We start from the raw sequence: 26235 nt of genomic DNA on the forward strand, positions 1-26235 counted from the left end.
GATAAATGTAAAGTAATGCACCTAGGACGGCGTAATCCTGTAACTGCATATTCATTAAATGGAAGTAAACTCGGGACTACAGAACAGGAGAAGGACCTGGGTTTTCTGGTTACAAATAAGCTGAGCAGCAGCACTCAATGTCAAGCAGCAGCTGCAAAAGCAAACAAGGTTTTAGGGTGTATAAAAAGAGAGATTAGATCCCATGATCCCAGCGTATTGTTACCCCTCTATAAATGTGTAAGGCCATATCTAAAATATGGGATCCAGTTTTGGGCTCCACATTTTAAAAAGGATATTCAGAAGATAGAGTCAGTTCAAAGGCAGGTAACTAGACTACTTCAAGGAATGGAGGCCTCCCACATGATTAGAGGTTGAAAAAGTTGGATTTATTTAGCTTAGAAAAAGATGTCTCAGAGGAGATCTCATTTATATGTATAAATACATGTATAATAAATATAAAAGACTGGCACATGACTTATTCCTTCCAAAGACAATACTAAGGACCAAGGGGTATTCATTGCGAGTGGAAGAAAAGCGATTCCGGCAGCTAAATAGGAAAGGGTTCTTTACAGTTAGAACAGTCAGACTGGGGAATGCCCTACCACAAGAAGTAGTATGGTGCCATTGAGGCATCAGGTTCCACAGGTTATTGCACCCGGTAACAGGTGCAGTACTAACCCCGGGTTCCTGGAGGACCAGTGCCGGTAAATAACATTCAAACACACACATCCATGCTCTTTTTCCCAGACTAGGTAACAGGCTAGAGACGGGTCTGATGGATGGTCACCTATTGGTCAGGACTTATGCAATCCGCTAGTCAGAAAACTTGGAGGGGGAGGGGCTAGTCAGTGCAGTTGACAGGAAACGGACATTTTGACAGAGAGAGTCAGAGAGTCAGTTGGGATTCAGTCAGAAGTTGACGTTCAGACAGTAAGTGTAAAGTGACTTGTGGGCTCAAAGTGTACGGTCGCCAGGGAGAACCGCTGAATCGCTGCCTGACCCGGCCGTGAAGGACTAGGCCGCAACGCCACCGGGAGAAGCAGAGGAGGACGCCACCTCGAATCCCGATGACCAGGTTCTCGCCCCAGCCGTGGAGTACCTCACAGCTGAAGCTCCCTCCGCCACAGACCCCATAACCTCCCTAACAGTCCACTGGACCCAGTCCAGTCAACCTCATACTTAGCCTAGGAAGATCCGACAACAGAGGAAAAAAGTTGCCGGTGACCAGGCTGTGCCCCACGTCGCTGCCGGTGACCCGGCAGTGAAACATCCATACCCGTAGTGGGGAGTGGTGATAGCCAGACAGAGGGCTGTCATTGTCGAGGAGGTCCAGGATGCGTGCCAGGCCACGATTCACCAGTTAATCTGAGATCGGAGGCAACGGAATGCCCAGAAGTTACAGGTGGAGGCCTGTAACCTCCAGGAAAAGCAGCACCTTCGTCATGCCAGTTACAAGGCCTGGGGATTGCTGCACCAAGGTGTGGTGGAACGGTTTAACCTGGAAAGGGGGTGGGGCTTCATAGCGGAATCGGGACTACGACAGGGTGTCTTTGTGTCCCGCCGTGATGTTCTTGCCCACATTCCAAAAGGACATCCTAGACAGGACCTGTACCCGGGTGAAGTTGTATCATTCACCATGGGGAACGGGGCTTGTATGCCCTGGATGTGGTTCCGTGTCCAAAGGGGGCCACAGTAGATCCAGAGCCAGTCCCAACCTCCCCACCAGCACAGGAATGCTATCAGCTACCAGGAGGCAGGAGACCAGTACGGGATCAGGGCCTAAGTTGTGATCCCAGGAAGCCGGCTGAACCGGATGTCCTATATCCATCCCCATGGTAGATATAACCAGTTTACTACCCGTTACTGATTTTGTTTTGGTTTAAATATGCTAATATTGATAAACATGGACCACCAGCTACTGGACTGGTAGTAGCAAAACTTGCAATGTAAATAGTTGCACCAGTTGTACCAGAGTAAGGCTATGTGCGCTCTGTTCCTGCAGAAATTTCTGCAGCGATTTGAACAACACACGTGCGCTTCAAATCGCTGCAGAAACAGTCCGTAATGAAAAAAAAAAGCCGATTCCATGCGCTCTGACTGCAGCCCCTCCCATAGACAGAGCGGGTGCTGCATGCAGAGCGCAGGAAAGAAGTGACATGTCACTTCTTAGAATGCGCGCTTTGGACAGCAGCCGAAGCGCTGCGCTCTAAGACGCCACGTGCGCACGTCCCCTGCATAATCTTCATAGATTATGCTGGGGACGCAGGACACATGCAGTTACTGCGGTGCAGAGGATTGTACAGAGGGAGCACATCGGATTGTCCACGGTAAGTAGTAGACATCTTACTTTTGCTAGAAGATGGTCTATCTTCAGCAGATGTTAATGTAGCTTTGCCACCTTCCCCACGGACAAACCTTTTTTTTCCTTTTCCAATACGCCTCTTCCCCTTTCCACCAGCATCTGTGATTTTGCCACTCATTTTGATTGCAACAAGATTGTGCACTTAAAATGTTGTAGTAAAAATTGAGAGGTGGTGTAGATTGCAGAGGTGGTCTAGCTTTATTAACAGCAGAATAAACAACAATAACTATCGATGACAATGCAACTACGGCCCTTAAACTGGCAGCATAGTTTGCTAGTATAATGGCTTAGTAACAATGAGTTTGAGTGTGCAATGCAGAGGTGCTGCAAATAGATTTGCACTAATGGGACACTAATGGAAGTCCAACAGCCACTTTTAGATGCCACTAAGTTTACTCAGTGTTTGCTAGTATAATGGCTTAGTAACAATGAGTTTGAGTGTGCACTGCAGTGGTGCTGCAAATAGCTTTGCACCAGTGGGACACTAATGCAAGTCCAAAATCCACTTTTAGGATGCCATTAAGTTTACTCAGTGTTTGCTAGTATAATGACTTAGTAACAATGAGTTTGAGTGTGCAATGCAGAGGTGCTGCAAATAGGATTGCACTAGTGGGACACTAATGGAAGTCCAACAGCCACTTTTAGGATGCCACTAAGTTTACTCAGTGTTTGCTAGTATAATGGCTTAGTAACAATGAGTTTGAGTGTGCAATGCAGTGGTGCTGCAAATAGCTTTGCACCAGTGGGACACTAATGGAAGTCCAAAATCCACTTTTAGGATGCCATTAAGTTTACTCAGTGTTTGCTAGTATAATGACTTAGTAACAATGAGTTTGAGTGTGCAATGCAGAGGTGCTGCAAATAGGATTGCACTAGTGGGACACTAATGGAAGTCCAAAAGCCACTTTTAGGATGCCACTAAGTTTACTCAGTGTTTGCTAGTATAATGGCTTAGTAACAATGAGTTTGAGTGTGCAATGCAGTGGTGCTGCAAATAGCTTTGCACCAGTGGGACACTAATGGAAGTCCAAAAGCCACTTTTAGGATGCCACTAAGTTTACTCAGTGTTTGCTAGTATAATGGCTTAGTAACAATGAGCTTGAGTGTGCAATGCATTGGTGCTGCAAATAGCTTTGCACCACTGGGACAATAATGGAAGTCCAACAGCCACTTTTAGGATGCCACTAAGTTTACTCAGTGTTTGCTAGTATAATGGCTTAGTAACAATGTGTTTGAGTGTGCAATGCAGTGGTGCTGCAAATAGCTTTGCACCAGTGGGATACTAATGGAAGTCCAACAGCCACTTTTAGGATGCCACTTAGTTTACTCAGTGTTTGCTAGTATAATGGCTTAGTAACAATGAGCTTGAGTGTGCAATGCAGTTGTGTTGCAAATAGCTTTGCACCAGTGGGACAATATTGGAAGTCCAACAGCCACTTTTAGGATGCCACTAAGTTTACTCAGTGTTTGCTAGTATAATGGCTTAGTAACAATGAGTTTGAGTGTGCAATGCAGAGGTGCTGCAAATAGATTTGCACTAGTGGGACACTAATGGAAGTCCAAAAGCCACTTTTAGGATGCCACTAAGTTTACTCAGTGTTTGCTAGTATAATGGCTTAGTAACAATGAGCTTGAGTGTGCAATGCATTGGTGCTGCAAATAGCTTTGCACCAGTGGGACAATAATGGAAGTCCAACAGCCACTTTTAGGATGCCACTAAGTTTACTCAGTGTTTGCTAGTATAATGGCTTAGTAACAATGTGTTTGAGTGTGCAATGCAGTGGTGCTGCAAATAGCTTTGCACCAGTGGGACACTAATGGAAGTCCAACAGCCACTTTTAGGATGCCACTTAGTTTACTCAGTGTTTGCTAGTATAATGGCTTAGTAACAATGAGCTTGAGTGTGCAATGCAGTTGTGTTGCAAATAGCTTTGCACCAGTGGGACAATATTGGAAGTCCAACAGCCACTTTTAGGATGCCACTAAGTTTACTCAGTGTTTGCTAGTATAATGGCTTAGTAACAATGAGTTTGAGTGTGCAATGCAGAGGTGCTGCAAATAAATTTGCACTAGTGGGACACTAATGGAAGTCCAACAGCCACTTTTAGGATGCCACTAAGTTTACTCAGTGTTTGCTAGTATAATGGCTTAGTAACAATGAGTTTGAGTGTGCAATGCAGTGGTGCTGCAAATAGCTTTGCACCAGTGGGACACTAATAGAAGTCCAAAAGCCACTTTTAGGATGCCACTAAGTTTACTCAGTGTTTGCTATAGTATAGATACAGTATAATGTATATATAAGTAATGTATATATAAGTATATATACAGTATAATGGCTTAGTAACAATGAGTCTGAGTGTGCAATGCAGTGGTGCTGCAAATAGCTTTGCACCAGTGGGACACTAATGGAAGTCCAACAGCCACTTTTAGGATGCCACTAAGTTTACTCAGTGTTTGCTAGTATAATGGCTTAGTAACAATGAGTTTGAGTGTGCAATGTAGAGGTGCTGCAAATAGATTTGCACTAGTGGGACACTAATGGAAGTCCAACAGCCACTTTTAGGATGCCACTAAGTTTACTCAGTGTTTGCTAGTATAATGGCTTAGTAACAATGAGCTTGAGTGTGCAATGCATTGGTGCTGCAAATAGCTTTGCACCAGTGGGACAATAATGGAAGTCCAACAGCCACTTTTAGGATGCCACTAAGTTTACTCAGTGTTTGCTAGTATAATGGCTTAGTAACAATGAGTTTGAGTCTGCAATGTAGAGGTGCTGCAAATAGATTTGCACTAGTGGGACACTAATGGAAGTCCAACAGCCACTTTTAGGATGCCACTAAGTTTACTCAGTGTTTGCTAGTATAATGGCTTAGTAACAATGAGTTTGAGTGTGTAATGCAGTGGTGCTGCAAATAGCTTTGCACCAGTGGGACAATAATGGAAGTCCAACAGCCACTTTTAGGATGCCACTAAGTTTACTCAGTGTTTGCTAGTATAATGGCTTAGTAACAATGAGTTTGAATGTGCAATGCAGAGGTGCTGCAAATAGATTTTCACTAGTGGGACACTAATGGAAGTCCAACAGCCACTTTTAGGATGCCACTAAGTTTACTCAGTGTTTGCTAGTATAATTGCTTAGTAACAATGAGTTTGAGTGTGCAATGTAGAGGTGCTGCAAATAAATTTGCACTAGTGGGACACTAATGGAAGTCCAACAGCCACTTTTAGGATGCCACTTAGTTTACTCAGTGTTTGCTAGTATAATGGCTTAGTAACAATGAGCTTGAGTGTGCAATGCAGTTGTGTTGCAAATAGCTTTGCACCAGTGGGACAATATTGGAAGTCCAACAGCCACTTTTAGGATGCCACTAAGTTTACTCAGTGTTTGCTAGTATAATGGCTTAGTAACAATGAGTTTGAGTGTGCAATGCAGAGGTGCTGCAAATAGATTTGCACTAGTGGGACACTAATGGAAGTCCAACAGCCACTTTTAGATGCCACTAAGTTTACTCAGTGTTTGCTAGTATAATGGCTTAGTAACAATGTGTTTGAGTGTGCAATGCAGTGGTGCTGCAAATAGCTTTGCACCAGTGGGACACTAATGGAAGTCCAACAGCCACTTTTAGGATGCCACTTAGTTTACTCAGTGTTTGCTAGTATAATGGCTTAGTAACAATGAGCTTGAGTGTGCAATGCAGTTGTGTTGCAAATAGCTTTGCACCAGTGGGACAATATTGGAAGTCCAACAGCCACTTTTAGGATGCCACTAAGTTTACTCAGTGTTTGCTAGTATAATGGCTTAGTAACAATGAGCTTGAGTGTGCAATGCATTGGTGCTGCAAATAGCTTTGCACCAGTGGGACAATAATGGAAGTCCAACAGCCACTTTTAGGATGCCACTAAGTTTACTCAGTGTTTGCTAGTATAATGGCTTAGTAACAATGAGTTTGAGTCTGCAATGTAGAGGTGCTGCAAATAGATTTGCACTAGTGGGACACTAATGGAAGTCCAACAGCCACTTTTAGGATGCCACTAAGTTTACTCAGTGTTTGCTAGTATAATGGCTTAGTAACAATGAGCTTGAGTGTGCAATGCATTGGTGCTGCAAATAGCTTTGCACCAGTGGGACACTAATGGAAGTCCAACAGCCACTTTTAGGATGCCACTAAGTTTACTCAGTGTTTGCTAGTATAATGGCTTAGTAACAATGAGCTTGAGTGTGCAATGCATTGGTGCTGCAAATAGCTTTGCACCAGTGGGACAATAATGGAAGTCCAACAGCCACTTTTAGGATGCCACTAAGTTTACTCAGTGTTTGCTAGTATAATGGCTTAGTAACAATGAGTTTGAGTCTGCAATGTAGAGGTGCTGCAAATAGATTTGCACTAGTGGGACACTAATGGAAGTCCAACAGCCACTTTTAGGATGCCACTAAGTTTACTCAGTGTTTTCTAGTATAATGGCTTAGTAACAATGAGTTTGAGTGTGTAATGCAGTGGTGCTGCAAATAGCTTTGCACCAGTGGGACAATAATGGAAGTCCAACAGCCACTTTTAGGATGCCACTAAGTTTACTCAGTGTTTGCTAGTATAATGGCTTAGTAACAATGAGTTTGAATGTGCAATGCAGAGGTGCTGCAAATAGATTTTCACTAGTGGGACACTAATGGAAGTCCAACAGCCACTTTTAGGATGCCACTAAGTTTACTCAGTGTTTGCTAGTATAATTGCTTAGTAACAATGAGTTTGAGTGTGCAATGTAGAGGTGCTGCAAATAAATTTGCACTAGTGGGACACTAATGGAAGTCCAACAGCCACTTTTAGGATGCCACTTAGTTTACTCAGTGTTTGCTAGTATAATGGCTTAGTAACAATGAGCTTGAGTGTGCAATGCAGTTGTGTTGCAAATAGCTTTGCACCAGTGGGACAATATTGGAAGTCCAACAGCCACTTTTAGGATGCCACTAAGTTTACTCAGTGTTTGCTAGTATAATGGCTTAGTAACAATGAGTTTGAGTGTGCAATGCAGAGGTGCTGCAAATAGATTTGCACTAGTGGGACACTAATGGAAGTCCAACAGCCACTTTTAGATGCCACTAAGTTTACTCAGTGTTTGCTAGTATAATGGCTTAGTAACAATGAGTTTGAGTGTGCAATGCAGTGGTGCTGCAAATAGCTTTGCACTAGTGGGACACTAATGGAAGTCCAAAAGCCACTTTTAGGATGCCACTAAGTTTACTCAGTGTTTGCTAGTATAATGGCTTAGTAACAATGAGCTTGAGTGTGCAATGCATTGGTGCTGCAAATAGCTTTGCACCAGTGGGACAATAATGGAAGTCCAACAGCCACTTTTAGGATGCCACTAAGTTTACTCAGTGTTTGCTAGTATAATGGCTTAGTAACAATGTGTTTGAGTGTGCAATGCAGTGGTGCTGCAAATAGCTTTGCACCAGTGGGACACTAATGGAAGTCCAACAGCCACTTTTAGGATGCCACTAAGTTTACTCAGTGTTTGCTAGTATAATGGCTTAGTAACAATGAGCTTGAGTGTGCAATGCATTGGTGCTGCAAATAGCTTTGCACCAGTGGGACAATAATGGAAGTCCAACAGCCACTTTTAGGATGCCACTAAGTTTACTCAGTGTTTGCTAGTATAATGGCTTAGTAACAATGTGTTTGAGTGTGCAATGCAGTGGTGCTGCAAATAGCTTTGCACCAGTGGGACACTAATGGAAGTCCAACAGCCACTTTTAGGATGCCACTTAGTTTACTCAGTGTTTGCTAGTATAATGGCTTAGTAACAATGAGTTTGAGTGTGCAATGCAGAGGTGCTGCAAATAAATTTGCACTAGTGGGACACTAATGGAAGTCCAACAGCCACTTTTAGGATGCCACTAAGTTTACTCAGTGTTTGCTAGTATAATGGCTTAGTAACAATGAGTTTGAGTGTGCAATGCAGTGGTGCTGCAAATAGCTTTGCACCAGTGGGACACTAATGGAAGTCCAAAAGCCACTTTTAGGATGCCACTAAGTTTACTCAGTGTTTGCTATAGTATAGATACAGTATAATGTATATATAAGTAATGTATATATAAGTATATATACAGTATAATGGCTTAGTAACAATGAGTTTGAGTGTGCAATGCAGTGGTGCTGCAAATAGCTTTGCACCAGTGGGACACTAATGGAAGTCCAACAGCCACTTTTAGGATGCCACTAAGTTTACTCAGTGTTTGCTAGTATAATGGCTTAGTAACAATGAGTTTGAGTGTGCAATGTAGAGGTGCTGCAAATAGATTTGCACTAGTGGGACACTAATGGAAGTCCAACAGCCACTTTTAGGATGCCATTAAGTTTACTCAGTGTTTGCTAGTATAATGGCTTAGTAACAATGAGTTTGAGTGTGCAATGCAGAGGTGCTGCAAATAGATTTGCACTAGTGGGACACTAATGGAAGTCCAACAGCCACTTTTAGGATGCCACTAAGTTTATTCAGTGTTTGCTAGTATAATGGCTTAGTAACAATGAGTTTGAGTGTGCAATGCAGTGGTGCTGCAAATAGCTTTGCACCAGTGGGACACTAATGGAAGTCCAAAAGCCACTTTTAGGATGCCACTAAGTTTACTCAGTTTTTGCTAGTATAATGGCTTAGTAACAATGAGTTTGAGTCTGCAATGTAGAGGTGCTGCAAATAGATTTGCACTAGTGGGACACTAATGGAAGTCCAACAGCCACTTTTAGGATGCCACTAAGTTTACTCAGTGTTTGCTAGTATAATGGCTTAGTAACAATGAGTTTGAGTGTGTAATGCAGTGGTGCTGCAAATAGCTTTGCACCAGTGGGACAATAATGGAAGTCCAACAGCCACTTTTAGGATGCCACTAAGTTTACTCAGTGTTTGCTAGTATAATGGCTTAGTAACAATGAGTTTGAATGTGCAATGCAGAGGTGCTGCAAATAGATTTTCACTAGTGGGACACTAATGGAAGTCCAACAGCCACTTTTAGGATGCCACTAAGTTTACTCAGTGTTTGCTAGTATAATTGCTTAGTAACAATGAGTTTGAGTGTGCAATGCAGAGGTGCTGCAAATAAATTTGCACTAGTGGGACACTAATGGAAGTCCAACAGCCACTTTTAGGATGCCACTAAGTTTACTCAGTGTTTGCTATAGTATAGATACAGTATAATGTATATATAAGTAATGTATATATAAGTATATATACAGTATAATGGCTTAGTAACAATGAGTTTGAGTGTGCAATGCAGTGGTGCTGCAAATAGCTTTGCACCAGTGGGACACTAATGGAAGTCCAACAGCCACTTTTAGGATGCCACTAAGTTTACTCAGTGTTTGCTAGTATAATGGCTTAGTAACAATGAGCTTGAGTGTGCAAAGGGCAGGAGGGTACAGTGGCAGGGTTGTGGGTCAGTGTTCGGGAAAGGAAGCCTCACTTTCTATCCCTCCTAATGGGGAAATGCAGCGAGGAAGTCCCTGACCTTAGCTACACAGATGCTGTTATCTGTAGCTGTTAAAATCTGTTTCCACGGACCTGTCTGTCACCTATGGCTCTGAGCCTGCTGTTATTAGCCCTTACAAGGGCTAATAGAAACTTCTATCCCTATTCTGTATAGCGCTGTGTGTAGAGCATACACAGCCGTATCGGAGACAGGAGCTACGCCAGCGGTGACTGACACCCAGACGCAGAAGAGATAATGGCGTCCGGACGGGCAGATACCCGGTTTTATAATGCAGGGACATGTGACATGGACATCCTATCACACATGCCGTTGCTTCTCTGGCTAAAAGTCCACTTAGCTGTGTGTGTGTCTGGGATTGGCTGACATGCTGGCCCGCCCCACTATACGCGCGCGCTTAGGGAAGGAAGACAAGGAAAAAATAAAAAAATGTCGATCGCCATTATCCCAGCAGCAGTGATCTGAATGCGCTGTTCCCGCACACTATACGCTGAAAATTCATAATAGTGTGAGTGAGGCCTAAAACACACTTCCGCAAAAAAAACCGTACGTGTCTTACGGTCCGTTTTTCGGGTCCGTTTTCCGTTTTTTAGGGGCGTTTCTCCGGTACGTATGGCATCCGTGTGAAAGCGTATGCGAGCCCATGTGTGCGTGTGGAATGTCCGTATCGACATAAAATACGTAGTGTGCTGTCCGTGTGCTGTCCGTTTTTAAAGGCCCGCATTCTTACCCAATTAACGATTTTAATCATTCATCATGAGATCATGGTGTTGTTGTTTGCTTTCAATTGACCTGATAGATTGGTAACAAGTGTTTCAGATTTCGTGATGAAAAACGGACACAGACGATACGTGCTGAACACGGACATACTCCATGTGCGGTCCGTGCAGGCATGGATCCATAGACTAAAGCGGGTCCGTACCTGCGTGCTGCCGGCCAAAAAACGGACATGTCGTCCGTGTAGAAAAGCGCACACACGTACTTACCACATGGACACACGTTCCGTGTGATTTTACGTGTGTGTGCCATCTACCATTGAATAACATGGGTCTCCGTGTCTCCGGTACGTGCAAATACGTACCGCACACGTACAAAAAAAACGGATGTGTGTTGCGGGTCTCACAGAGTGACTTACACTATTACAGCGGAAAGCCAGCTAGTAATTAGCTTGGCTTTTTGCTGCTAGAACCGTTCTCGAACGTAACTAGAACTATCGAGCTTTAGCAAAAAGCTCGACTTCTAGTTCGAACTAGAACAGCCCCCAAAATCACTTGAACCGCGAACTGGAGAACCACGAACCGCGCTCAACTCTACTCTTGACTGGCTAGAAAAAGCGTTTATAAGCTGTTATATTTGTCAAACGGGGTGCTACTACGTACTAACCATGTAAGGGGCACCAAATGTTTGCAGCAGCCTATTTTCCTTTTTTGTTCATTTTAAAGTGTAAAAGATAGAAATAAAAACAGTTTAGGTTAAAAATACAAAGGAAATGTATCATCGTTAACTTTATGCCTTTTAGGCTACTTTCACACATCCGGCTTGAGCCCTGCGGCTCAATCCGGCTGTGCAAGCTATGCAACGGATGCGGTGAAAACACCGCATCCTTTGCATAAGTTTTTCCCATGCGGCCCGCCCGGTTTTTGCCGCTTGCGGCATGCTACTGAGCATGCGCAGTGGCAAAAACCGCATACGGCGGCCAGATGCGGTATTTGCCGCATCGCGCCGCATCCGGCCGCCATAGGCATGCATTGAGAGATGCGCCGCATCGGCCGAATGCGGCGCGATGCGGGTTTTTTTGCCGCACGAAAAAACGTGCCAGGCAACGTTCCATCCGGCCGCCGCATCGGCTAAATCTGCCGCATGCGGCAAAAACCGGATGGAACGCAAGGCCATGCGGCACAATGCGGCACTAATTAAAGTCTATGCAGGAAAATCGCAACCGGCAGCAAAAAAAACCGGTTGCGATTTTCCTGCAAAGTGCCGGATTGTGCCGCAGAAGAAAAACCGGAGGTGTGAAAGTACCCTTATAGATACAGTGGAACCTTGGATTAAGAGTAACTTGGTTTGAGAGCATTTTGCAGGACAAGCAAAGCTTTCTAAAAATTTGTAACTTGGTTTAAGAGCAATGATTTGCAATAAGAGCAAATCCTCACCGTGCATGCTTCCGGTTCTGTCCTTTCACCGTGCTCTGACCCGCTCTGGAGGTGAATTTCTGAACATATGTACAGTATACAGTATACCAGGGGTCTCAAACACGTGGCCCGCGGGCCGCATGCGGCCCGTCAGGCTGCTTCGTGCGGCCGCCAGGCCCGTGCCCCTGGTCACTATCGCGGCCGGTGCAGGGGCCGCAGCCACTGTCTGTACTTTGTTAGATGAGTGTTTTGCCGGCGCTGCGCTCTCAGAAGCAAGGACTGTGCACGCGCAGCGCCGGCAAAACATTCATCTGACATAAATCGCTGCCAGTGGCTGCGGTCCCTGCACCGGCCGCGATAGTCACCGGGGCACGGCCTGCAGACAGTGAGAAGCAGAGATGAAGAGCCGAGGGAGCGCGGGACAGGTGAGAAGAATGGTGTTTGTTTATTTTTTGTGTATGTGATGGATGGCACATTAACCTCTTAGCGACCTATGACGTACTGGGTATGTTATTGCTCCCTGGTGCTTAAGGACCCATGACATACCCAGTACGTCATGGCGAAATCGCAGCCCCGGTGGCTGCGATCGCTGTTTGCATTGCCAATAGCAAATACCTTAGATTCGGGGAGGAGGGGACCTCAGGAGGGGTGGTGTCTCCTCCCCGGACCTACGGAGGCTGTGATTGGCTGTGCGGCGTTCGTCAGCCAATCACAGCCACTATAATGTTACAGCCATTGAAAATGGCTGTAACATTGAAATCCAGCCCTGATCAGTGCAGCTGTAGCACCGATCATTGGCTGGAGCTGGGTGACCTCTGTTTCACCCGCCCCCAGCTCTGATTGGAGAGACCGGCCTTGTGACCGATCTGTCCAAGCACTGTAGATCTGGGGCCAGAGACCGCCCCCTCACCTTCACTCCGGCGTCTGTGGGTGGAAGGAAGCCGAGAGCGATTGGTAAATTATAGCGCCCCCTTTCACCCGCCGCCACTGCCCCCCCCCATTACTACAGGATGGGGACATCACTATAGAATAGGGAAAAGGTGGGCACATGTCTATAGGATGGGGACAAGGTGGGCACATGACTATAGAATAGGGACAAGGTGGGCACATGACTATAGAATAGGGACAAGGTGGGCACATGACTATAGAATAGAGACAAGGGGGGCACATGACTATAGAATAGGGACAAGGTGGGCACATGACTATAGAATAGGGACAAGGTGGGCACATTACTATAGAATAGGGACAAGGTGGGCACATGTCTATAGGATAGGGACAAGGTGGGCACATGTCTATAGGATAGGGACAAGGTAGGCACATGTCTATAGGATGGGGACAAAGTGGGCACATGTCTATAGGATAGGGACAAGGTGGGCACATGTCTATAGGATAGGGACAAGGTGAGCACATGTCTATAGGATAGGGACAAGGTGGGCACATGTCTATAGAATAGGGACAAGGTGGGCACATGTCTATAGAATAGGGACAAGGCTGGGGTCATTACTATAGGATGGGGAACATTACTAAAAGATGTTGGCCAAAATTTCTATATAGTGATAATTGTAACACTATTAGTTACAAGAAAGGGATAAAATGTAAAAAAAACCCAAAATAAGGCATGACTTTTTTTACCATCAAATTTTTTTTTTAGATTTAACCAAAGAATGTGCACATTTGTTATAATAAACAAGTGAAAAATGTTGAAAATCAGTGATCCAAAGGTGTGTACAAAAATATATATGGTACCAATAAAAATGTCACTTTGTCCCGCAAAGAATGCGGCCCCCCAAATTATTTTTTTCCTCTGTGCGGCCCATACACCCAGCCGAGTTTGAGACCCCTGCAGTATACCATTGTACACAGTATACTATTATACAGTACAGTATATACAATATAGCATATCTATCAATTTGCATTTGTGGATACAATAATGTACTTTCTTATTGATAACCAGTGCAGCAATTGCTTATACTATACCTCTCGCACACCAATTCTAATAGGTACCAATAGGTACTATTCTATTGTAAGCTAAAGTGCAATTTAACTTTTGTTTTTTTACTGTACTGCAAAGGATTTTGTATTAGTGTACTGTAATACTGTTATATGAATACAGGACATTATTTTGTATTACTGTAATAAGTTTGTATAAATGCAGTAAATATTTTTTGGTTTGTGGAACGAATTGTCTGCATTTCAATTATTTCCTATGGAAAAATTTGCTGTGATATAAGAGTAACTTGGTTTAAGAGCACACTCCCGGAACCAATTATGCTCGTAATCCAAGGTTCCACTGTAATTTCATCTTCAATTTGCTTACCTGTTTACAATAACAGTAATTTGATCAGGGGTATTTCAAATTTTACATGCCACTGTATATACACATATATTGACTTGCTCCTATTCTACGTTTTGTATCTACACTATATGCAGACTTATTAGGCAACTGAGTATTTTGATTACATGATCATTTTTATACATGTTGTCCTACTCCAAGCTGTATAGGCTTGAGATCCAACTACCAATTAAGTAAATCAGGTGATGTGCATCTCTGTAATGAGGAGGGGTGCGGTGTAATGACATCAACACCCTTTATAAGGTGTGCTTATTTATTAGGCAACTTCCTTTCCTTTGGCAAAATGGGTCATAAGAGAGATTTGACGGGCTCTGAAAAGTCCAAAATTGTGAGATGTCTTGCAGAGGGATGCAGCAGTCTTGCAATTGCCGAACTTTTGAAGCGTGATCACCGAACAATCAAGCGTTTCATGGCAATTAGCCAACAGGGTCGCAAGAAGCGTGTAGGGCCAAAAAGGCGCAAAATAACTGCCCATGAATTGAGGGAAATCAAGCGTGAAGCTGTCAAGATACCATTTGCCACCAGTTTGGCCATATTTCAAAGCTGCAACGTTACTGGAGTATCAAAAAGCACAAACGGTGTGCCATACTCCAGGATATGGCCAAGGTAAGGAAGGCTGAAAAACCACCACATTTGAACAAGAAACATAAGATAAAACGTCAAGACTGGGCCAAGAAATATCTTAAGACTGATTTTTAAAAGGTTTTATGGACTGATAAAATGAGAGTGACTCTTGATGGACCAGATGGATCAGCCAGGGGCTGGATCAGTAAAGGGCAGAGAGCTCCACTCCGACTCAGATGCCAGCAAGGTGGAGGTGGGGTTCTGGTATGGGCTGGTATCATCAAAGATGAACTTGTGGGACCTTTTTGGGTTTAGGATGGAGTGAAGTTCAACTCCTAGACCTACTGCCAGTTTCTGGAAGACAACTTCTTCAAGCAGTGGTACAGGAATAAGTCGGTATCATTCAAGAAAAACATGATTTTCATGCACGACAATGCTCCATCACATGCATTCAACTACTCCACAGTATGAATGGCCAGTAAAGGTCTAAGAGATTAAAAAGTAACGACATGGCCCCATTGTTCACCTGATCTGAACCCCATAGAGAACCTGTGGTCATTCATAAAATGTAAGATCTACAGGGAGGTAAAACAGTACACCTCTCGAAACAGTGTCTGGGAGGCTGTGGTGGCTGCTGCACTCAATGTTGATCAGGTCAAGCAACTGACAGAATCTATGGATGGTAGGCTGTTGAGTGTCATCATAAAGAAAGGTGGCTATATTGAGCACTAATTTTTTGGGGTTTTGTTTTTGAATGTCAGAAATATTTGTTTCTAAATTTTGTGCAGTTATATTGGTTTACCTGGTGAAAATAAACAAGTGAAATGGGAATATACTGTATTTGGTTTTTATTAAGTTGCCTAATAATTCTGCACAGTATTAGTTACCTGCACAAGCAGATATCCTCCTAAGAAAGCCAAAACTAAAAATACCCCACTCAAACTTCCAAAAATATTAAGCTTTGATATTTATTAGTCTTTTGGTTTGATTGATAACATAGTTATTGATCAATAATAAAAAAAAATCCGCTAAAATACAACTTGCCTAATAAGTTTGCAGCCAGTGTATTTATGTATTGTATCTCTATGCTCCATTCTATCGGCCTAAAGGATACTGTTCTTTACTGGTTCTCTTTCTATCTTTCTGGCCGCTCATTCAGCGTATCATTTGCTGGCTCCACATCTTCTCCTCTTCCTCTCACTGTTGGGGTCCCTCAAGATTCAGTCCTTGGCCCTCTTCTTTTCTCCCTCTACACTGCCCAAATTGGAATGACCATCAGCAGATTTGGCTTTCAGTACCATCTTTATGCTGATGAGACACAGCTATACACCTCATCCCCTGAGCTCACCCCCGCTGTACTACAGAACACAAGCGACTGCCTGACTGCAGTTTGCAATATCATGTCTGCTCTCTATCTGAAACTTAACCTTTCCAAAATAGAACTTCTTCTTGTCCCTCCATCTTCCAACCTTCCTAAACCTGACATCTCCCTCTCTGTGTGTTTCACAACTATAAGTCCTAGGCTGCAGGCCCGCTGTCTTGGGGTTATACTTGACACTGATCTCTCCTTCACCTCCCACATACAATCTCTTGCCCGCTCCTGCTGCTTACACCTCAAGAACATCTCTAGAATCTGCCCCTTTCTCACAATGGAAATGGCAAAAACCCTCACCGTGGCCCTGATCCACTCTCGCCTCGACTACTGTAACTCTCTATTAATTGGTTTCCCCCTAACTAGACTCTCCCCTCTACAGTCCATCCATTGCACTGGCTGCCCATATATCACAGGATCCAATTCAAACTGCTTGTTCTCACCCACAAAGCTCTCCACAGTGTGGCAACCCCCTACATCTCCACCCTTCTCTCTGTCTATCACCCCACCCGTTGTCTACGCTCTGCAAATGACTTTTGACTAACATCCACACTAATTCAAACCTCCCACTCCCGGATCCAAGACTTCTTCCGAGCTGCACCAATCCTCTGGTATGCCAAGAAGTTAAGACAAATCACAACTTACTCAGCTTCAGACGCACCCTAAAAACACATCTTTTTAGGATGGCCTATCACACTCTCTAGCAGAAATAAATTCACATAGTCCCTCCACAACTTCTCAGAACATAACCCCATGTCAAATTCCATGGCACCCAAATGCATCTCAAGGTTCTGGCCAACTGGTCCAGGAAGCCATTATCTATCCCCCATTTCCTTGAGATGACTGGATTGTCATTGTAGATAAGCACTTGTACCTTGCACCCCCCCATCTCATTGTAGATTGTAAGCTCTCACAAGCAGGGTTGTCTTTTTCCCCCTCTAAATATTGTATTTTATATAACTGTTACTTGTTTGTATATGATCCTCCTGAATTGTAAAACGCTGTGGAATATGTTGGCGCTATAGAAATAAAGATTATTATTATTATTATTTATTTTTGATCACAATGAGGCTATATGACAGTGCCTTACTTCCTTATGAATACGTATTTTACCTTGCTTCTCCTAGTGTTCGCGCCTATTTGAACATCCAACTGCTCGTTACGAGTACCAAGGACCTGTGCATGGTAGTGATCGCTCATTAAACATGTATAGAAGGTGAACATCCTGAATTTATCAATTCTCACAAGACATTTTGATTTAAATATATTTGACAATTATTATAAATCCAACATTATAATGTTTGGAGCACTTTCATGCTGTTACTCAGCGGGAATCTGTTCTTTTTCCGCACTTTATAAAAACACCAGAGATCTCATCCATAATACTCAGTTAATGTCAAAATGTTTTTTCTTACATTCAAGTTATGTACGAGCTGCAGATGTTGCCTTCATCTGAAATGTGTTCTGTAATGTATTACGGAAAATGACAACTTGTTTTCTTGGGCTATTTTAGCAACATTTAGAAAAGAACATCTACGGTTTGGAGGTAATATAAGGAATGTCTACGAGTTATACCAATTAGAATAGTTTCATGTATTCAGCTCAATTAGCTGTTCCGGAGTGGTACATAAAAACTGCTGTGAAGCCTGAGATGTACTTGAGGATAACGTATAACGTCTTTGATTATAGACAGTTTTCTACTATGAATATTCCCTAGCTACTTTCAGATGCCATAAATTGGATGACAGGAGGTATACAACCAACCACATCACCATTTTCAGCTTTCAAACACGTATCAAATGAAATGATGGATCACTGCCCTAAAAAAAAGTTACCTTAGAATTTTACTGAATTTAAAGAGAACCAGTCATCAGGATCAGGCATGATAAACTAAAGCCAACCTATAGATAGAGTCATTAATCCACCAATATGAATATAATAAATTAATTTATTAGACATATATAAAAAAAACTGACAAAACAATAAAACATCAAGGTGCACGATAAGGATAGCAAGTGAGGAGATCACAGCATTGCAGATCACTTTCCATGTGGGCTGGGTGTAAAGCGCCTGTGCATAATATCAGCAGGAAGTACCCAGTTGGACGCCCAGCCACAATAGCAGAATATAAAGTGCATGTGCCAAAGAGCAGCTAAAATGCTGGGCTCACAGAGAGTTATAAACACTCACCCATAATACCTTGAGATCTGCGAGGCTGTGACCGCTATGCGCGTTTCGCATGGGCTTCTTCGGGGGTCCTTGACAGTATATAGGGGGCTGTAGGTCTTTCTTACTATGTATAGGAAAGCTGTGAGGACATCATATTGTATGGGGGTCATTTTAGGGGAATAATGATATGAGAGGCATTAAACTGTGTAGGGGCTCAGCATCATAATTTGTGTGGGGTTTCTGTAGTATCAGCACACTGTCCATGTGTGAGGGAGTGTGGGGTGAATTTGTGGGGGGAATTCACTATGGGGGACCATGCATTATGAGAAGCATTTTTAAGGTGTTTTTGAAAGGCTGTGAAAGGGGTATAGTAGTGGTTGAAAACACTAATGGGCTTCAGCATTGGCATAATTACCATGTCCCTTTCCCTGATTTTAAAAGTATGGAGGGGTGACCCGGCTTACTCTGTTTTTTTGGGGTGTGTGGAGAATGGAAGGGGGGCAGTTAAACCTTAGCTATGGAGCCTCGCAGTGGCGTAAAAATAGTTTGATGGCCCAGTGATGCAAAATTTGCACCTGCTCCAATCATGCCACTTCCTATGACCCTGCAACTCCCTGGTAAGCTACATTCGGCCTATACGACAAATCTTAAGACTACAAAACGGACCCCCATTTTAACATTAAAAAATTTTTTTTTTTTCCTATTTTCCTCCTCTAAATTTAGGGTGCGTCTTATAGTCCTGTGCACCTTATAATCCAAAAAATACTGTAGATATGCACAAATACTCTCTGGCCAATATTACAAACATATACACACACTATGGCTCTGTCTCACCAAGACTGGTGTTGATCATGCCAGTCTTAAGGGCGTTTTACACGCAGCGACATCGCTAGCAATGTCGCTACCGAAAGCACCCGCCCACGTTGTTTGTGCATCACGGGCAAATCGCTGCCCGTGGCGAACAATATTGCCGGTACGCGTCACACATACTTACCTTCCTAGCGACGTCACTGTGGGCGGCGAACAACCTCTTTTTTAAGGAGGAGGTTTGTGCGCCGTCACAGCGACGTCACACAGCAGCCCGCCAATAGAAGCGGAGGGGCGGAGACCAGCCGCATTAATGACATGCCCACCTCGTTGCCGGCAGTACACAGGTACGTTGTTGTTCGTCATTCCCGGGGTGTCACACGTAGCGATGTGTGCTGCCTCAGGAACAACGAACAACCTGCGTCCAGCACCAGCAACGATATTTGGGAAATGAATGACGTGTCAATGATCAACAATTAGGTGAGTATTTTTGGTCGCTCATAGGTGTCACACGCAACGACGTCGCTAACGAGGCCGGATGTGCGTCACGAATTCCGTGACCCAAACGATATCTCGTTAGCGATGTCGTTGCGTGTGAAGCAGCCTTTACTCTTGATGAGGAGGCGTGCTAGTGTAAAAAAAAATGCCTTGAGTGAAAAAAAAAAGTTGCAAAAGCTGAAAATTGTAGTGTCATTATTTGTAACTTTTTTATGCCAATATTTGGCAAAAATATTTATTCTAGACGCTATAGGTTCAGCTGGAAATATCACACATCACAAGCACAAATGAAATGGAAAAAAGTAGATTCTAAAAAATCATTAGCCTAGATTAGATATAATGTGACTTGCTAACACGGTATCAAATATAATGAGCTTAGGGGTGCTTCACACATAGCGAGATCGCTACCGAAATCGCTGCTACGGCACGGTTTTGGTGACGCAACAGTGACCTCATTAGCGATCTCGCTGTGTGTGACACTGAGCAGCGATCTGGCCCCTGCTGCGAGATCGCTGCTCGTTACACACAGCCCTGGTTCGTTTTCTTCAAAGGCGCTCTCCCGCTGTGACACACAGATCGCTGTGTGTGACAGCGAGAGAGCGACGAAATGAAGCGAGCAGGGAGCAGGAGCTGGCATCTGACAGCTGCGGTAAGCTGTAACCAAGATAAACATCGGGTAACCAAGGTGGTTACCCGATATTTACCTTAGTTACCAGCCTCCGCAGCTCTCACGCTGCCTGTGCTGCCGGCTCCGGCTCTCTACACATGTAGCTGCAGCACACATCGGGTTAATTAACCCGATGTGTACTGTAGCTAGGAGAGCAAGGAGCCAGCGCTAAGCAATGTGCGCGGCTCCCTGCTCTCTGCACATGTAGCTGCAGTACACATCGGGTTAATTAACCCGATGTGTACTGTAGCTAGGAGAGCAAGGAGCCAGCGCTAAGCAGTGTGCACGGCTCCCTGCTCTCTGCACATGTAGCGATGTTATGATCGCTGCTGCGTCGCTGTGTTTGACAGCTAAGCAGCGATCATAACAGCGACTTACAAGGTCGCTGTTACGTCACAGAAAATGGTGACGTAACAGCGACATCGTTGTCGCTGTCGCTATGTGTGAAGCACCGCTTAGATGCACAGGCTCAGCAAAAGAGTATCAAACATGATAAGCTTAGATATACAAGCTCTATTATATTTATGAAAGGCCTAGATACCAAGGCTCGGCAGTTCAATTTTTACATTGCATCGGATTAGATATTTAGGCTTGCCATCACAATCTCAAACATGATAGACCTAAATATATTAGATAAGTAACACTATCTGTGTCATCATGAGGCTTGAGATAGCAGGTGAAGGGTGTTCCCATGATAGCAGATGTAATCCAATGGAAAAAATACCAAAGAAGTATCAGAAGAATATAAAAATAAAACAAAAAACTTTATTTAAAAACAGAATGTGTTTGGCTGTATCCAACCTTCTTCAGGTGTCTGGAGGTTGGTCAGTAAACTGGGATCATATATATGCACTCTTCACCTGGTATTTCAACCCTCATTACGCACTGTCTGGGCTCTTTGAGGCCTCTTTGACATGTTTTGCATGGTCCCTGGTATAGGTGCGTATGTGTGTCTGTGTGTCCGTGTGTGTGTTCAGCATGTGCTGTCAGTTGTGCTAGCCATGTAACATCTGCATAGCACATGGATAGCATGAATTTTTATACTTACCTGTCCATGGTGCTGATGTCTCCGTGGTGCTGCTGCTTCCGGTCCTCGGTGAATATGCGATGAGCATAATGAGTGGGGGCAGTAGCGGCAAAGACAGCAGTGCTGGGGAAGGTGAGTGTAGAAATTCATTTTATTTCAAAGAAACGTGATTTTCTTCGGTACATGTCACACTGATGTCACACGGATCTCATGTCTACACGTGGAGCACATGGACACATGTATGTTCCACATGGACACATGGTCCATGGGAAAACACGCACGTATGCGCGAACCCATTGATTTTAATGGGTCTACGTGTGCCCATGTCTCTGGTGCGTGTGAAAACAGACGTCACACGTAGCGGAGACACGGATGTGTGAAGGGGCCTTAGAGGAATTTCCTTCAGTACACCAGGTAGGCTGCACCTATTGGATTTATTTGATACATTTTCAGGAGTTCTGCCCAAATATCCACAACTCCATCAGGTGAGCAAATGCCGTTTTAGATTTTTATCTCTCTTTTTTAAACTTACTAAGTGCCATTGTCTCTCCTTTACATACAGAGTTCTCTATTTTGGTTCCTTTCAACTTTTTTTTAATTTCTTTCTGCTAAGTGGCAAGTCCGAACAGTAACACAGATTTCCCTGATAAGTCCATGTTTGGTGTGTGTGCACAGACACTAGGTGTCTGGTACGGAGCCTGAACTTTATAATTGGGGTTCGCCCACCACTAGTGATATTATTATTATTACTACATCTAATTATTACTAAACCATAATGGAATAGGACCATAGGATAACCCCTGCTATGTGCTGTGTAATGGCTGTGTCTGACTGTACAGGCACATGGTCTGATCATGCCACATCTCCTGTGCTTTAAATAAAGCTGCTTTGTTTTGGATACTTCCTAGTATTTGGCTTTGACAAAACGTTATTGATACACATAGGTGTGAATTACATGTAGTTGAATTACATGTAGTTTTTATGTGTTTCCATGGCAGAAAGACACTACGAACGCATATGCTTTTTTTACCTCCAGTTTTTTTTGCATCTAATGCAAGTGTACTGGGAAATCTGCACTAAAAAATTCAGTGTACCTGCAAAAGAAATTGACAAATTGAAGATTTGAAACACACCTGCAGATCAGTTTATGCTGAGCAAAAAAGTAACACAGTGGACAGGATATTTCTATAAATCCAATCAACTTTGCTGGAACTGTAAGATGCTACTTTCCCTTTTTTAATGCAGCAAAAATACACAGTGTCAAAAACATACCAAAAGCTCTTTGTGGGAACATAGCCGAAGGGGCACTTTGCACACTACGATATCGCAGCTGCGATGTCAGTGGGATCAAATTGAAAGTGACGTACATCCGGGAACACAGGCGATATCGTAGTGTGTAAATCCTTTATGATACGATTAACGAGCGCAAAAGCGTCCAAATCGTACCATCGGTGTAGCGTCGGTCATTTCCATGATTTCGGAAGGACCGATGTTACGATGTTGTTCCTCGTTCCTGCGGCAGCACACATCGCTGTGTGTGAAGCCGCAGGAGCGAGGAACATCTCCTACCTGCGTCCTGCGGCTCACACCGGCTATGCGGAAGGACGGAGGTAGGCGGGATGTTTACATCCCAGTCATATCCGCCCCTCCGCTTCTATTGGCCGCCTGCCGTGTGACATCGCTATGACGCCGCACGACCCGCCCCCTTAATAAGGAGGTGGTTCGCCGGCCAGAGCGACGTCGCAAGGCAGATAAGTGCATGTGAAGCTGCCGTAGCGATAATGTTCGCTACAGCAGCAATTACAAGATATCACATCTGCGACGGGGGCGGGGACTATCGCGCTCGGCATCGCAGCATTGGCTTGCGATGTCGTAGTGTGCAAAGTACCCCTAACAGTCTCCTGCACTGCCTCAATGACTAGATGTAAGACGTTGCAGAGAGAAAATAACTACACTTTCTCCCTGTAGCTGCTGTTATAGTTAAGCTGGCAGATGACCACAGTATTGGCAAGTAAATAACTTTTATATAGGTAACAGATTTCCTTCAAAGTATATTCAACCTTGATGCAAGGGTAGGTAACATGTTCTGTTTAACTGTCTTGTCAATATGACTTTTTAATGAAAAAAACCCAATATGGTTTTCTGCTAATTATTTTCCTCTAATTAGTCTAATCATTTTATTCTAGAAGTCTCATAGCAGAATATTTTAGTGTGAATTAACCACCTGTTTTCAGAAAATTCCATCTCTTTCAACAGATTCATTTTTTTAACAAAATCTGTGTTTAATATTTCTGTGAATCCTATGAATGGTATAAACAAGAATATCACAATAGCATATGAGAATAATTCAGCTTACCTCTGTAACATGCTGACCACTGAATAGACATGCTGAACCACACAAGTCCATTAAAACCAATGGATTACATATTGATTTCAAAAGGATGTGAAAAGAACAAGATGAACCATTCATATTTCCAAAAATAACATTTAATCTTGTTTTGAACCAGTCAGAGATTTCAGACCGAGAAGAAATGTCGAATAATACATAAAGCTGTAGCTTTTTTACATTTCTGCATTGTAATTGAGGTAGCTAGCTCCAACATACTTACTACCGTGTTTTTCCAAAAATAAGCCCCCCCCCCCAAAATAAGCCCTAGCAAGGATTTTCAGTATTTTCGGAGTAAGGCTTAAACATAAGCCCTCCCCCGAAAATAAGCCCTAGTCGCGGTTCAATAATGGAGTGTCCGTGCAGCTAACAAAAGTTACAGATACTACAGGACACTTCATTATAGAAAACGGGCAACCTGCAATCATACTCCCCAGATGCAAGAGCAGAGGACCTGCAGTGATCTCACACTCACACACACACACACACACACACACACACAGTCAGATTGCACACATCACATCACACACATACTCACTACATCCAGCGACACTGATTTCTTCTAGCTGGCAGAATCCTGAGAGGCTGTGCAGTGGAGCGCAAGGGCCTGCCGTAATGCTAGTGTGGTGCCCCTGAGGCTTCAGTCGCCACAGAGTATTCCACCTTATTTTAGGTTCGATATTCGCCTCGGGTAAGGAGGGGGTTAATCACCTCCTTCCACATTCACACCTTACATAAAGCTTAGAAGCCAGCCTTCTCACCTGGAACCGCAGCTACTGACTCGGACTCTTGATTACCGGCGCCACCGCCCCGCGCCTCGGCGCAAACTGCCATCACTACTCCCCTCATCATCCTCTCCGGGGCACGCTCCATCTGTAGAGAATGATACCATCTCTGGCTGCTACTACCATCCACTCGGAAGACAGCGACAGCAGCGGCGGCTAAATCCCTGGCCGCATACCACAGGTGGTGTCACGATATTCATCCTACTACTACCTCCACCATCTTCCTTCCTTATTGATGTACACCTCGAGACACAAAGCCACGACATCCCAGACCATCATACAAGCCCGGTGACGAATAACTCAGGTACGAGATTCCCCGTGCCTAACAACCCCTGCTCCCTGGGTGCTACACAAGCTTACAGGACCTGCGGACATGTGACTTCCTTCCATCATTCCCTGCGGCCAGAAGTATTCTGTAAAGCTTGATGTAATGTGTGTGTGTGTGTGTGTGTGTGTGTGTCAGTGTCAGTCAGCCAGAAGCAGTGGAGGACGGCATGCAGCACCCACCGGAGATCACAGGGAGGACCTGGGAGCCACGCAGACGTCCGGGTCTGTTAAGTATGAGTCTCCTGGGAAGTGGGGGGGTCTGCTTTTTTGGGGGGGTAAACTTACCCCCAACCATGTTTCTCCAAAAATAAGACCTCCTCCAAAAATAACCACTAGTGCTTTTTTGGGGGGCAAAAAAAGTATAAGACAGTGTCTTATTTTTGGAAAAACATGGTAGTATAGCTGTTGGTAAACTGGGCTCATTAGAACAGGGTAGGAATGCTCCCTCTTGAGTGACGTTGACACAACCCTGCTAAATTTCAGCTCGAACTATGCCTCAATTTACAGAAATTTCTGAACAGTTCTGAGACAGTTGTGAGAAATGTTGGATTGTTGTCTATTTACCTGCAGACCTATCAAAAACCACTGATTATGACTAAAGGGGGCTTTACACGCTGCGACATCGCTAATGCGGAGTCGTTGGGGTCACGGAATTTGTGACGCACATCCGGTCGCATTAGCGATGCCGTTGCGTGTGACACCGATAAGCGATTTTGCATCGTTGCAAAAACGTGCAAAATCGCTAATCGGCGACATGGGGGTCCATTCTTAAAAATCGTTACTGCAGTAGTAACGAAGTTGTTCCTCGTTCCTGCGGCAGCACACATCGCTGCGTGTGACGCCGCAGGAACGAGGAAGCTCCCCTTACCTGACTCCCGGCTGCTATGCAGAAGGAGGGAGGTGGGCGGGATGTTACGTCCCGCTCATCTCCGCCCCTCCGCTGCTATTGGGCGGCGGTTCAGTGACGCTTCAGTGACGTCGCTGTGACGTCGCACGGACCGCCCCCTTAGAAAGGAGGCGGTTCGCCGGTCACAGCGACGTCGCCGGACAGGTAAGTATGTGTGACGGCTCTGGGCAATGTTGTGCGGCACGGGCAGCGATTTGCCCGTGTCGCGCAACAGATGGGGGCAGGTACCCACACTAGCGATATCGGGACCGATATCGCAGTGTGTAAAGTAGCCTTAAGGCTATGTCCGCACTTTGCTTTTTACCTGCTTTTTTGCTGCTTTTTCAACTGCAGTGTTTAATGCCAAAATGGATGTGTTCTGCTTTTCAAGCAAAGTCTATGGGAATTTGGGTTTCTTGTCCG

General features: G+C 44.2%; 1 protein-coding gene across 1 annotated transcript in view; it reads left to right on the top strand.

Moving 5' to 3' along the window:
• The first annotated feature begins 21517 nt into the window (after positions 1 to 21517).
• LOC142312676 (uncharacterized) overlaps positions 21518 to 26235 on the top strand; it is a 56507-nt gene continuing 51789 nt past the window's right edge. Inside the window, exon 1 of the mRNA XM_075351671.1 lies at positions 21518 to 21560. Within this exon, the coding sequence (XP_075207786.1) occupies positions 21518 to 21560 (43 nt within the window). The remainder of the gene's footprint in view (positions 21561 to 26235) is intronic.

The sequence above is a fragment of the Anomaloglossus baeobatrachus genome, chromosome 5 (assembly GCF_048569485.1).
Source record: "Anomaloglossus baeobatrachus isolate aAnoBae1 chromosome 5, aAnoBae1.hap1, whole genome shotgun sequence".
Classification (NCBI taxonomy): Eukaryota; Metazoa; Chordata; class Amphibia; order Anura; family Aromobatidae; genus Anomaloglossus; species Anomaloglossus baeobatrachus.